Source organism: Bubalus kerabau, chromosome 15, assembly GCF_029407905.1.
Source record: "Bubalus kerabau isolate K-KA32 ecotype Philippines breed swamp buffalo chromosome 15, PCC_UOA_SB_1v2, whole genome shotgun sequence".
Classification (NCBI taxonomy): Eukaryota; Metazoa; Chordata; class Mammalia; order Artiodactyla; family Bovidae; genus Bubalus; species Bubalus kerabau.
The window spans coordinates 54,801,873-54,817,136 of record NC_073638.1 but is presented as its reverse complement, the minus strand read 5'-3'; the positions used below and the strand labels follow the sequence as shown (position 1 = coordinate 54,817,136).

The 15,264-nt window shown below is 41.1% G+C and overlaps 1 protein-coding gene across 2 annotated transcripts in view; it reads left to right on the top strand.

The window, feature by feature from the left end:
- XRRA1 (X-ray radiation resistance associated 1) overlaps positions 1–15,264 on the top strand; it is a 66,120-nt gene that overhangs the window by 34,379 nt on the left and 16,477 nt on the right. For both annotated transcript variants that reach the window (XM_055549088.1, XM_055549087.1), the window contains exons 9-11: positions 6,248–6,376; positions 7,156–7,373; positions 14,496–14,536. In XM_055549088.1, coding sequence (XP_055405063.1) covers positions 6,248–6,376; positions 7,156–7,373; positions 14,496–14,536 — 388 coding nt within the window. The remainder of the gene's footprint in view (positions 1–6,247; positions 6,377–7,155; positions 7,374–14,495; positions 14,537–15,264) is intronic.

The window sequence follows — 15,264 nt, the reverse complement described above, 5'->3', positions numbered from 1 at the left end:
TGGTATGGACCATTGTGCCTTTCGTACCCCAGACTTAGCACCAATTTGCAGATATTTTCTAGTTATGTTTGAAAGCATTCATTAGCATTCTCTATATTGTTGGAAATGTTCTATATCCACATTGTCCAATATGGTAGCCACTAGTCATATTGAGCACTTGAAATGTGGTTAGTGTGACTGAGGAGCTGAATATTTCATTTTATTAAAGTTTGATTCCCATGGACGGAGGAGCCTGGTAGGCTACAGTCCATGGGGTCGCTAAGAGTCGGACATGACTGAGCAACTTCACTTTCACTTTTCACTTTCATGCATTGGAGGAGGAAATGGCAACCCACTCCAGTGTTCTTGCCTGGAGAATCCCAGGGACAGCGGGGCCTGATGGGCTGCCGTCTATGGGGTCGCACAGAGTCAGACACGACTGAAGCGACTTAGCAGCAGCAGCAGCAGTTTTAATTTAAATGTAGATAGTCAGGAACTGAATGAGAAACCATGACTCCCGCTGTGGGCAACTCAAATCACTTTTTTTCCTCACCACATCTAGAGTTCTTTTGGCTACATAGGTCACCAATAACTCCAAATCAGCTTAATTTATTTACAGAAATTGAAGTTGTTTGAAGCTAGTCTTCAGTCCCTGCAAGGATCACAGTTTTCTAGTTCACACTTCCTCTTTGGATTTAGTCCTGCACTGCCCTAACTTAAAACAGGGGCAGTTGATTGGGGCTCCCTTTCTGCGACATACTCTGGACTCCAGTTTTTGGCCTCCTGGACTAGCAAGGTTGTCAGAATCTCTGCTTAGCTTCTCAGCCACTTCTGGAGTCAGCAGAGAGCCCTAGGCGAAAAGTGGCCCCAAATGTTACATGAATCCCTTCAAGTTTTCTCCTTCTTCCAAATCTTGGTGCCCTAACTTTTCACAGCTTATTAGTTCCCAGATGCCCTAAAGAAGATTGTCTTTTATATATATATATATATATATGTATATATAGTCTGGATTTTATAGTTTATACTTGGGAGAGAGTTGGCTCATGGTATTTAGTCTGCAGGACCATAAGCCTTTCCATTTATTTTGGCCAGGTGCCTAGGTGCCTGGTATGGAACCATTTTAAACTAAATAAACTAGCTGGCTATTTTATGAACCACTCCAGTGATACAAATATCAGCTGGAGTTTTTCAGGAAGACCAGCTTGCCCTCCACCTTCCCCTTCTCTGTTCACTCCAAGAGTTTTCCTGTGGTTTGGGGATGAGAGGAATGGGCTTAGTTCTGGTTCTGAGGGTACCTTTTTTTAGGATCCCAGATTCAAGTGAGGACCTCCAATTATATGCCCCACCTTCTCTTTCAATAACATCAGCAAATATCCTTATGGCAAAAGTAGCTTTTTATGCCTGGTTTCTATCTCTGGAGTTTTATTTTTATTTTTTTTAAGATTTTTTTTTAACGTGGACCATTTAAAAAATCTTTATTGAACTTGTTACAGTATTACTTCTGTTGTTTTGGTTTTCTGGCTGCAAGGCCTATGAGATCTTAGCTCCCTAACCAGAGATGAAACCCGCACCCCCTGCATTGCAAGGTGAAATCTTAACACTGGACCTCCAGGGAAATTCCTGTCTCTGGAGTTTTAGATTTTGGCACAGTACTTTACTGTCTTTGCATCTCTTACATCTTTTTATTTGTTTTTTTAAAAAAAATTTTATTGGAATATAGTTGATTTATGTTGTGTTCATTTCAGGTGTACAGAAAAGTTAATCACTTATACATATACATATATCTACTCTTTCTTAGATTCTTTTCCCATATAGGTCATTACAGAGTATTGAGTAGAGAGTCCCCTGTGCTATACTGTAGGTCCTTATTAGTTAATCTGTTTTATATATAATAGTGTGTATGTCAGTCCCAATCTCCCAATTTATCCCTCCCTCCTCCTTTCCTCCCTGGTAACCGTAAGTTTGTTTTCTCCATCTGTGACTCTTATTTCTGTTTCATAAATAAGTTCATTTGTACCATTTTGTAGATTCCACGTATAAGCAATATCACATAATGTTTATCTTTCTCTGACTTACTTCACTCATTATGACAATCTTTAGGTCCATCTATGTTGCTGCAAATGGCACTATTTCATTGTTTTTTATGGCTGAGTAATACTCTATTGTGGAGAAGGCAATGGCAACCCACTCCAGTACTCTTGCCTGGAAAATCCCATGGACGGAGGAGCCTGGTAGGCTACAGTCTACGGGGTCGTGAAGAGTCAGACATGACTGAGTGACTTCACTTTCACTTTTCACTTTCATGCATTGGAGAAGGAAATGGCAACCCACTCCAGTGTTCTTGCCTGGAGAATCCCAGGGACAGGGGAGCCTGGTGGGCTGCTGTCTATGGGGTCGCACAGAGTCAGACATGACTGATGCGACTTAGCACCAGCAGCAGCAGCAGCAGTACTCTATTGTGTGTATATATGTACCCCATCTTCTTTTTCCATTCCTCTTTGATGGGCATTTAGGTTGCTTCCATGTCCTGGCTATTGTAAATAGTGCTGCAGTGAACAGGGGTGTGTGTATCTTTTCAAAGTATGGTCCTCGCTAGATATATGCCCAGGAGTGGGATTGCTGGATCATGCCGTAGGTCTAAATGATAGGTCTTTTAAAATATATATATATATACTTTATTCATCGTTCTAGTTGTTTCCAGTGGAAAGTCTTATTACATGAAGTAAGACAAGTCTTCACCACCCTGTACTTCCTATTTCTTTACATATAAGAAAGAGAGAATAAATATACTCCTGTTTACATCAGAGTATCAACTGAAATATTTATGCTTTGAAAGCAATGCAGCTTCAGACAAGTATAATTGTCATTTTCTTCCCACACGTATGTCCACACTCAGTATGCTTTGTCGATTCCCCTTTTCTGCTCATCTCTTAAATCTTGGTCCCCCATCGTCCACTCTCAACCCACTGTTTTTCTTGATCTTTAGTCTTTCTTAGTGTTCTCATCCCTTCCCAAGTCTTACGTTATTTCTCTACTTCACTTTTGTCATCTGAACTATACACCCATGTATCCTACTTATCGTATCAAACTCATCAGACACATGCCCATGCCAGCATCTCCTCCTTCTCTGGCCTCATTGATGGGCACTGCTCTTCATCTGCTGTGCAGTTGTCCAGGCTAGAAACATGGTCATCAGCCTGAATTCTTTTCTTCCTCACCTCTCACAACCAACTAGGCCCAGAGATGCTTGAATCTAGAAACGACACAACAAGCAAAGCAGCAGTGACAGCAGAACCAGAGCCCAGGGCTCCTGATCCCCACTCCCATGCTTTTTCCAATATGGTACTCGAATTCCCATTCCTGAATGGGAACCCAACCACCGGGGCAGACTCTTACCTTCTAAACAATTCCATTAAAGCTACCAGATTTTAAATGGTATCACTTCCCTTTGCCAAGAGAAGCTATAATAAAAATAGCACTACAGCTGGAAATCTCGGTTTCTTCATTACGACAGACTCCTGCCACTTCAAAGAACTCTTCTCCCAAAACTGCTGTGGGAAGGGCTCAGCGGGAGAGTCTGATGCTTTCCTATGAAGCTTTGCATCTTGTCTTCCTCACCTGCATATTGATGGCCCCCCTATTTCAAGGCATGTGTTTTAGAGACAAAATGAAACTCCTCTATGTTATAATTGGAGCTGAACTTTGAAAAGGCAAAGTAGTGTGACTTTTCACAAGAGACAGGTCAGAGCTAGCTTTTTTATTATGGAGCTTAAGAGGAATTTTTTGAAGTCTTACTTCTTAGCTGTTTCATATTTCACTGGAGTAAAATAAAGATTGGCCAATTAACTATAGATCAACAGAGCTTCTGTGCACCATCCTATAATTGCTTTCAGGTAGATTAAAAATTCACTGTGTGAATCAGGAAGAGAGTGATCTGTGACCCTGAAGAATACCAGGAGCTAAAGGCTTCCTTCATGCTTTGTTGAGTGTCTCTGGTCTTTGGATTTCAAGCCTCTTGCCCCTCACCTTGCCAGGGCTCTTTTGGAAACAGTATCTGACCCCTTCCTCCTTTTAGTCAGAATTATCATGATTATAATCTACAGAAATCCATCACTATTAGAGTAACAAAAAAGGAAGAATTTACTGTAAAAACAACGAAGCATCTAACACTCAGGCCTGGGGCCATGCTGAGTATCAGTCCTGAGCATTGTGGAGCACCCCGGAAGTTCTATCTGTCAGCTCTCAGGCCTGCTCCTCTCAGTGACTCACCCCGTTTGTCCACAGGTGCGTGCCTGTGTTTCTCTGAGCCCCATGTTGAGGCACATGACCAGCCAGAGCTCCTAAAAATACTACAGCTGCAGCCACAAAACAATGATTTGTCTTCCTGTTCCTCTCCTTAGCTCACAGTTCTTAAGAAAATAGCAAATTCTCTCTCCTTTTTTTCCTTTGGCCATGCCTCATGGCTTGTGGGATTTTAGTTCCCCAACTAGGGATTGAACCCAGGCCCTCAGCAGTGAAAGCCAGCAGTCCTAACCACTGGACCAGCAGGGAGCTCTCTCCTTTTCTGTCTTCATGGTCTAGCTTAAGCATTGCCTTCCCTGGGCTCCCCCAACCTGAGTTGGGTGACTCCCATCAAGTTTTGAGCCTGCCTCTGCTCTAGTATTGGTCTCACTGTGTGCTGAGCATCTGTCTCCTCCACGAGACTATAAGAGCTTTGAGAGGGGAATGTGCTCTTTTTCTCCTTGTATTCCCTGTGCCTGGCTCCACAAATATGTGTAAAAAAATTCTTGAGTGTGAATGAATGAATGAGTGCACAACTGGCTGTATGCTGTCTTTAAATTCACCTTTGAAATATTCCTGCCTTTAGGTGAACTGTTAACAGTCCTTTTGGGCTTTTGAACTCACTGTCTACCTTTGTCAGCCTCTCTCTCACCCAGCCAGCAGCTAGCTACCTTCCACTCCCCCACCCTTTAATTCACATAGGGCTTGAAGATGTGATGTGCGAGGTGGGCGCTGTAGTGGAAAGGGCCTGGGGTTTGGAATCGAATTGGAGCTCTACCACTTTCTGACTATGAGATTCTGGGCAAGTGACTCTTAAGTTCGAATTTCTTCATCTGAAAAAGAGATAGATCACACCTGTCCTTCCCAGTGCTCCTCTGAGATGACAGATATAAAACAACACAGTGTCAGGAATGCAGTAGGGTCAGGAGAAAGGCTACTTTCCAGTCCTCTTATTGTAGGCCTGTGATTCACGTATGTGTATGTGTGCGTGTGACCAGGTATCCCTATGTGTTTGTTTTTGTGTATAGAGAGGATGGGGTTGGAGGGAGGCATGAAAACACAGCGTGAGTCATCTCTCTCTCATGTGCTTGGAAATAATTACCTAAGCCTCATCCACATGGTGACACAAATGAGGTCACATTGATGGTGGTACCCAAATACCACCACTTCCCACCCCACGTGTGTGATTTAGGACCTCAGCCTGTTAAATCCCACTCTCAAGTGTTTCTGAAAATCCTCAGAATTTGAATTTAAGAAAAGGCTTCTCAGTTCCATACTGATGTGTGCACTCTACAAAGGCATTTAGAGGAGAGCCTCAGTGCGGCCAGGAGTGGTGCCCTTCATCTGTCTTATCTTACCTGACTTGGCCTCTGCCAGGGTCACTATTTCCAAGTGCTTCTGTGGTTACCAGTTCTTGGGATGACACAACATACTTGGGAGTCTTCCCTGGCCCCAGATTGTGCAGTGTTCTTCCTGTAGAATGTTTCCCCTAATTTTGCCACCCTGGTATCTTCCATGAACATTACTAATGCCTCTCCATCCTGCCCCAACTTGGTCTCGCTGAGTCCATCAGTGGATATGTGCAACCTTTCTCCAAACGAAAGATTGGATATGTGAGTGGGGTTTGGGGAAGGGGTCAGTTGGAGATGGGATTACACTTCCTGGTACCTCTGTCTGCAGAAACCATTCTTGGGCACTAGAGAAATTTCCAAGGTGGTTAGGCTTCTTTTTTTTTGGTGGGAGGGGGCTACGCCACACAGTTTCAGACTTGGTTTCAAATCTTGAAACCAAGTTTCAAATCTTGGTTTCAGACCAGGGATTGAACCCATGTCTCCTTGCTTCAGAAGGCTGGAGTCTTAACCACTAGACCATGAGAGAAATCCCCTGATTAGGTCTCTTGATTGATTCCCTATCCTCTGTTTCTTCCTGGGAATGATGGAGCTTGTCCCGTGTGCTTGATCATGACTGCAGGTCTTTGTGCACACAGGGAGGCATCTGTCACATCGCTGACCACCAAGAGGTACATCCTGAGGTTCCCAGCGCTGGAGACACTAATGCTGGATGACAACAAACTCTCCAACCCCAACTGTTTTGTCAGCCTGGCCGGGCTCAAGAGGTAAAGCTAAAAGCCTCTCTCTGCAGGGCCCTCTGTAACCCCTATCCTTGCTCACACCTTGAGTACTGCTCTGGAAGCCAAAAGGCCTGGCTTTAAATCCCAGTTCCTCCACTTATCTCAGCTGTGTGGCCATGGGTAAGTCATCTCCCCTCTGAGCTTTAGCTTGAGCCAAAAAAGCAGGGCATTGGTAAAGATATTTCTGATCGCATGATTGGTTTAGAAGCAGCAAAGAGGAGATTAGGATGAGATGTTATCAGAAAAGGGATCCTAACCCTAAGAGAGGAGATGGAATAAAAGAAAAAAGAGTGAGAATCAGATAAGTTAAACTCTGAGCTCCATCTATAGATGGCCCTCTATACATCCAGAGATTCAACCAACATAGAACTCATAATTGTGGAGGCCTGACTATATTTGGTTAAAGCAATGAAATGCTGGCCTTTAAATGATTAAGTTTTAGATCTCTGGAAATTTTACTTGGGGTTCAAATGCCATTTACTGAACACTATTTTGTGTTCAGTACACAAAGTAGTACACAAAGTTCACTACATTATTTACTTATTTTGTCAATCCTTACAAGAACCTCAAAAGGTTAATAAATGCTACCCCCATTTTAGAGGTAGGGATATTGAGACCCAGAGAGGGTAAGTCATTGGCTCAAGGTCACAGAGGAGGAATAAGTGTCCAAGACTGATTCCATGTTCGTTCCCTAAAGTTGCTTGGTAAATGCCCCTGAGGTATCATTACTGCTGTGATTCTGTATTCACTTTCCTTAATTGAAGACTGAAGAAGTTAAGCCTGGACCAAAACAGGATTTTCCGGATCCCGTACCTACAGCAGGTTCAGCTCCGAGATGGGTCTGGAGATTGGGTTGGAGGCAGGGGGAGTTCCCGGAAACAGCCCCAGTCCATGCTGCAGTCCAAGTCATGGATATATGAGGCCTCAGATGACCAGCCGGATTATACTATACTGCCCATGAAAAAGGATGTTGACCGGACAGGTTAGTGATACCCCTTCTTAAAGAGACTCTTGACCCATGGTGTGAATAAGCTTCTAAGAATTGATTCTCAAAGTCTATGGCTCCCTGGGGAGCTCCTGCTTCTCAACTGCTGGGTCTGGGGAGATTGTGGTCTCACATGAAATATTTCAGTAACTTCCTACTTGTTCTGTCAGTCAAGATGTTTTTACAACCCAGCTATAAGTGTATTTTTTTTAATTTTTTATCTCAAATAGTAAGAGGCTAGAAGTAAGGCTTTCCAGTGATGGTTAATTCTGGGGTGCATTGGCATTCTCAAGGGACTCAGGCTCCTTCCATCCTCTCTTCTCCATCCTGGGCCTGCTTGCTTGTCCTTCCTTGCTTGTCTATTTGCATGTCTTCTTTGGAAGGATATCTATTCATATCCTCTTTGATAATTTTTTTGCTATTGAGTTTTGAGTTTTTAAAAAATTACTTTTTGTATAGGAATCCCTTGTCCAGATACAGTAATTAAAAATATTTTCTCCCCCTCATTAGGTTGTACTTTCATTTTGTTTATGGTTCCCTTTGCTGTGCAGAAGCTTTTTAGTTTGAGGTATACAGCTGAGTGATTCAGTTATACATTTATATGTATATGTTTATATTTTTTCGATTCTTTTCTACTGTCATTTATTACAAGATTTTGAAAATAGTTCCCTGTACTATACAGTAAATCCTTGTTGTTTATCTATTTTATATATAGTGGTATGCATCTGTTGATTCCATACTCCTAATTATGCTTCCTCTTTCTTCCCCTTTGGTAACCATAAGTTTGTTTTCTGTGTGAGTTTTTCTGTTTCATAAATAAGTTCATTTGTACTATTTTTTAAGTTCTACATATAAATGATATCATATGCTATCTGTCTTTCTCTGTATGACTTCACTTAGTGTGATAATCTCTTGCATGTTGCTGCAAATGGTATTATTTCACTCTTTTATGGCTGAGTAATATTCCATTGTGTGTGTATCACATCTGCTTTATCCATTCATCTACTGATTGACACTTAGGTTGCTTCCGTGTAGTGGCTGTCATATATAGTGCTGCTCTGAACGTGGTGGAGTTACATGTTTTCTTTGAAATTAGTGTTTTCATCTTTTCTGGGTATATGCCCAGAATGGGGTTGCTGAATCATATGGTAACTCTATTTTTAGTTTTTTAAACAACCTCCATACTGTTTTCCATAGCAGCCTCACCAATTTACATGCCACTAGCAGTGCACAAGGGTTCCCTTTTCTCCACACCTGCTCCTACGTTTATTATTTGTAGACTTTTCGTTGATGGTCCTTCTGATCTGTGTGAGATGATACTTCATTGTAGTTTTGATTTGCATTTGTCCAATGATTAGCAATGTTGAGCATCTTTTCATGTGCCTGTTGGCCATTTGTATGTCTTCTTTGGAGAAATAAAGGAATGTTCTAGTTCTGTAAAAAATGTCACGGGTAAATTGATTGCATTAAACTGTAGATTACTTTGGATAGTGTAGCCATTTTAATAATATTAATTCTTCTGATCAATCTATGGTATATCTTACTATTTCTTTAAATCATCTTCATTTCCTTTATCAATGTTTTACAGTTCTCAATATAAGTCCTTCACCTCCTTGGTCAGGTTTATTCCTAAGTATTTTATTCTTTTTGATGTCAATTTTAAAAGGAATTTTTTTTACTTTCTCTATTTCTTTGTTAGTGTAAAGAACTACAAGTGGTTTCTGTATGTTAATTGTTTTTTTAATTTTATTTATTTATTTATGGCTGTGCTAGGTCTTCATTGCTGCGTGAGCTTTTCTCTAGTTTTGGCAAGCAGGGGCCATTCTCTAGTTGTGGTGCACAGGCTCTCATTGCAGTGACTTCTCTTGTTGCAGAACATGGGCTCTAGGGTGCTCAGGCTTCAGTAGTTGCGGCACCTGGGCTCAATAGTTGAGGCTCCCAGACTCTAGAGCACAGGCTCAATAGCTGTGGTGAATGGGCTTAGTTGCTCTGTGGCATATGGGAGCTTCCCAGATCAAGATCAAACCTGTGTCTCCTGCATTGGCAGGTGGAATTTTTACCACTGAGCCACCAGGGAAGTCTGCTATATGTTAATCTTGTGTCCTACTACCCTGCTGAACTCATTTATCAACTCTAGTAGTTTTGTGTGGAGTCTTTAGGGTTTTATATATATATAGTATAATGTTATCTGCATATATGACAATTTTACCTCTTCCCTTTCAGTTTAGATACCTTGTATTTCTTTTTCTTGTCTGATTGCTGTGGCTAGGACTTCCAATACCCTGTTGAATAGAAGTGGTAAGAGTGGGAGTCCTTGTCTTGTTCTAGATTTTAGCTGAAAAGATTTCAGCTTTTCAAAGTTGAGTATTATGTTGGCTGTAGTTTGTCATAAATAGCTTTAATTATGTTGAGATATGTTCTCTCTGTACCCACTTTGGCAAGAGTTATTTTTTTTATCATGAATGAATGTTGAATTTTATCAAATGCTTTTTCTGCATCTATTGAGGTGATCTTGTGGTTATTGTCATTTCTTCATGTATCACATTGATTTGAGTCAACACATCTATTCTGTATGTCTGCATTCTATTCCTGCCCTGCAAATAGATTCATCAGTAATATTTTTCTATATTATATATATATGTGTCTGTGTTAATATGTGATATTTGTTTTTCTCTTTCTGACTTACTTTATTCTGTGTAACAGGCTCTGTGTTCATCCACCTCTCACTAGAACTGACTCAAACTTGTTCCTTTTTATGGCTGAGTAATATTCTATTGTATATATGTACTACAACTGTTTTATCCATTCATCTGTTGATGGACCTGTAGGTTGCTTCTATGTCCTGGCTATTGTAAATAGTGCAGTGTGTGTGTTTGTTTTAGTCTCTAAGTCTTATCTGACTGCGACCCCATGGACTGTAGCTTGTCAGGCTTCTTTGTCCATAGAATTTCCCAGGCAAAGCATACAGGAGTGGGTTGACACTTCCTTCTTCTGGGGATCTTCCAACCCAGGGATCAAACCTGCATCTCCTTTGGTTCAATTCTTTAATCACTTGCAGATGGATTCTTTACCACTGAGCCAACTGGAAAACCTGAACATTGGGATATATGTGTCTTTTTCAATTATGGTTTTCTCAGGGTACATGCCCAGTAGTGGGATTGCTGGGTCTTCATGGCTACATATGGGCTCTTCTCTAGTTGTGGCATGTGGGCTTCTTATTGTGGTAGCTTCTCATGCTGCAGAGTATGGGCTCAATAGTTGTGGCACTCAGGCTTAGTTGCTCCAGGCATGTGGGATCCTCCCAGACCAGGGATTGAACTCGTGTCCCCTGTGTTGCAAGGTGCATTCTTAACCACTGGACCACCAGAGAAGCCCAGCACTTTAATCATTAGTCTTTATAAAGTTTCCCTTGCCCTATTTTTTCTCCTTCATTCTTAATCCCTCCTACCATTTCCCATTTTCATGTAAGTATCTGTTTTTGTGCTGAATATATTTTCCTGGATATATGGATATATCTTCGTAAAATATATTAGTTTGTGTGTAATGTGTTTTTAGTTTACATAATGGTAATATGCTGTTGAGCCCATTCTGTTACTTAATTTTTTTTTTCCACTCAGCCCTCTTTTTAAGGTTTTTCTTATTGCTATATGCCCATCCAGTTCTTCCTTTTATCTAATGCATAATATTCCACACTGTGCTCTAACCACACTTTATTCATCTATTCCTTTGCTAATGGACACCTACACCACCTAACCTTGTGTATGTTTCTCGCATATACCCCTGGCCAGAATTTTTCTGGAATATTTACCTAGGAGTGAGTTTGTTGGATCACAGAATATATGCATACATAGTTTAAATAAGTGCCACCTGATCGTTCTTCAAAATGCTGGCTCTGGTATATACACTCATACTTAAAGAACATCAGAGCTCCTGTTTCCTTACAACCTTGCCTGCACTTGATATTTCCAAGCTTTTTAATTGTTCTAAGTTTTGTTATTTTGGTGGGTATAAAGTGATATTTCATTATTTTAATTTCTATTTTATAAATATTGGTGATGTTAAGTATTTCTTCATTTACTTAGTTTTCAACTTTTATGAATTGCTATTTCGTATCCCTTGATAGTTTTAATATTTTCAATTTATTCTTTCATTTTGTAATCACTTGACTGTTTATTTCATCTGCGATGGTAGAGATGACATTTTGAAGAGAAATTCTTAAGTTTGATTTACCCAAGTATATTAGTTTGCTAAGACTGCCAGAATACCACACACTGTTTGGCTTAAACCACAGATATTTATTTTCTCATGGTTCTGGAGGCTAGAAGTCCAAGATCAAGGTGTTGGCAGATTTAGTTTCTTTTTCAGCCTCTCTTTGCTTATAGAAGGCTGCCTTCTTGCTGTATCCTCATTTAGTCATCTCTCTGTCTGAATTGTCTATGTCCTAATCTTCTCTTCGTACAAGGAGAACGTTCATATTGAATTAGGGTCTATCCTAATGAGCTTATTAACCTCAGTTACTTTTTTAAAGATGCTGTTTCCAAATACAGTCTCATTCTGAGGTACTAGGGAGTTAGGAGTTCAGCATATGAATTAGGGAGGTGATGGGGGACGACACAATTCAGTCCATCACACCAAACGGGTACAATTTTATCATATGGCTTATGCCTTTGGGTTCTTGTTTAAGTATCTCCCTTTCTCATGGTCACAAAGATAGTTTCCTATGCTGTATTGCTTTTCATTTTGCTGTTTGAGTTGATTCTTTCAAAGAGGGTTTGCATATAATAGATTTTTCTCAGCCCATAAAATATCCCAAATTACCTTTGTTTTATCATTATACTTGACTGCTAGCTCACTGAATAGAGAACTGTAGGCTTCAAATAATTTTTCCTGAGAACTTTGAAGATATTACTTGATTGCCTTCTAAATCCATTGTTGCCATGAGAAGTCTGATACCAATCTGATTCCCATCCCTTTATAGGAAACCTATTTTTACTTCCTGGAATAAGATTTCCCTTTTTTCCTTTGGAAATTTGAGTAAGGTGCTTCTGGGTATGTGGTTCTTTTTTGTTATTTTGTTAGGTACTTGGTTCTTTCCAAGATAGTTTCCTTAATCTTGGAAAATTTTTATTATCCTTCATTCCATTCTTTTATGAATTAGCTCCTCAGATGGACCTTTTCTTCTGTACAAGACATTTATTGAAACTTTTATTTGATTATCATACTTTAAAATCACAAAATTAGTAACAGTTTCTCTTCCATAATGACCTAATTTTGTCTTAAAATGAAATAGTCTTTTGAATTCCTTCAGTTCAGTTCAGTCGCTCAGTCGTGTCCGACTCTTTGCGACCCCATGAATCGCAGCACGCCAGGCCTCCCTGGCCATCACCAACTCCCAGAGTTCACCCAGACTCAGGTCCATCGAGTCAGTGATGCCATCCAGCCATCTCATCCTCTGTCGTCCCCTTCTCCTCTTGCCCCCAATCCCTCCCAGCATCAGAGTCTTTTCCAATGAGTCAACTCTTCACACAAGATAGCCCAAGTACTGGAGTTTCAGCCTCAGCATCATTCCTTCCAAAGAACACCCAGGGCTGATCTCCTTCAGAATGGACTGGTTGGATCTCCTTGCAGTCCAAAGGACTCTCAAGAGTCAAAAGCATCAATTCTTCAGCACTCAGCTATCTTCACAGTCCAACTCTCACATCCATACATGACCACTGGAAAAACCATAGCCTTGAGTAGACGGACCTTTGTTGGCAAAGTAGTGTCTCTGCTTTTGAATATGCTATCTAGGTTGGTCATAACTTTTCTTCCAAGGAGTAAGTGTCTTTTAATTTCATGGCTGCAGTCACCATCTGCAGTGATTTTGGAGCCCAGAAAAATAAAGTCTGACACTGTTTCCACTGTTTCCCCATCTATTTCCCATGAAGTGATGGGACCAGATGCCATGAATTCCTTAGAAGGCATTAATTATTCTATTTAAAGTTTTTATTCTTTTGGTTAAATGACCTCTCTTTTTTTCAGATGCTGGTTCTTCTTTTATATTTCATAACTTTCTTTCATGGTGCTAATTTTTCTCAAATATTAGGAAGTGCCTGACTGTACATCTCTTGAATGGTTCCCAGTCTGAACCTTAGAACCCAGGTTCTGGTTTCTGGAGTTCTTTCTTATAACTGTGGGAAGGGCCAAGGCCTGAGTTCAGATAGAGTGTACCTCAGTTCATCTTCCTAGATGTGGGGGCTCTCTGTCTCTCCCCAGAAGATCACTGCTTAGCACCCACACTTATGACCATGGCTCATCCTTTAGCTAATTCCTACTTTTTTCCTTGCACAAACCTTGCACAGATTCCTTTCAGACCCTTGTCATCAGAGTTGTTCTTGCCACATGGTGTTCCACCCATATTATTGCTTATTTCATTTTAATGTAACCTTCTCAATATAATATCATTAACATGTGGAAGGGGTCCCATTAGTCAGGGCAAAGGTGAGTGGTCCCTGCATAGGATCCAGACCCAGCAGATGCTTTGCTTTATTAGGTTGAACTCAGCTCTTTATTGGCTCCTCTTTGATGATTTCGAGAATGAAATCACTCTGCAGCCTCCTCCTCACTTGTCTCTCCTGAATTCACTGTCTTAACGCATTCTATTTCTACTAATATAACAAATAGTATTTTCAAATCCTCCAACAGAATATCTTTTATATACATTTTTCTCTTCTAAAATAGTTGGTTTGCCTTCTGACCAATACTGACTGCCCTGTAGTTCTGAGGCTTACAAGAGCTTGCATAGTACAAAGTCAGGAAGAAGATCAGTGTGGCTGATATATAGTGAGCGAGGGCCAGGGTAGCATGAGATAAGACTGGAGAAGTAGGCAGAGGCGAGATCAGGCAGGACCTCCAAAGCCTGGCCAAGGAGTTTGAATTTTGTTCCAAGCACAAAGGGCGTATCACCCAATGTATGTCACAGCTAGTTCCTCTTCCTAGTTAGCACTGAAGCTTAGGACCAAGGAGCACCCCCTCCGGGAGATAGTCTGCTGCACACAGTGGGTGGCAGATGCAGACCCTGGCGTCCTGGGGGTCTGTTAGTACCCTCACCAATCTCCATTCTTTTCTCTTATATTTCAGAGGTCGTGTTCTCATCTTATCCTGGATTTTCAACCTCAGAGGTAGGAAATGCCTACTTTATATTTGTGTCCTTGCATTAGAACGTTAGTTTTAGTAAACAAAAATAAATTGATGGAGCCATGAGAGGCATTTGCGTATATAACACTGAGGAAGCCCATTCACTGAACGTGGATTTCCTGAGTCCCGACCACGTGCCAGGCGCTATGCTGGCCTATGAAGATGTAGCAGGGGACTCAGTCAACAGGTCCCAGGCCTCACACAACCCACAGACCAGTTTCCTTGTTCCTCAGTAGGGCTGATTCCTGCCTCAAGTGATCGAGCTGGCATTGAACTGAGGCCGCCTCTAGGATGAAGCCCAGTGGTTCCTTAACAAGAGCCCCCACCCCAAAGCTAGGGTGATCCTGGCCAAACACACTGCCATCTGGGATCTGATCCTGGTGTCACAGGCTTAGACACTTGATTTTTGTCAGCACAGAAAACTGTCTTTTTTTCTCAGGGTAGATGCTCACTAAACAAGTTCAAGAAGACTGACACACTAATATTTATCTATTTATTCACTTACTCATTTATAGTAAGAAGTACCATTATGCAGTTAGGCAACCTGCATCCTTGGGTCACAACTCAGTATATCCCCTCCCCACAGATACAACTGGGTGAGAAATTATATCAATTGCTATATTATTGCCACTTAACAAGCCAACACAGTTGTTGACTTCAAACAATGGCAATTTATTATTTCTCACAATTATTTGGGTTGGTTAGGTGGTTC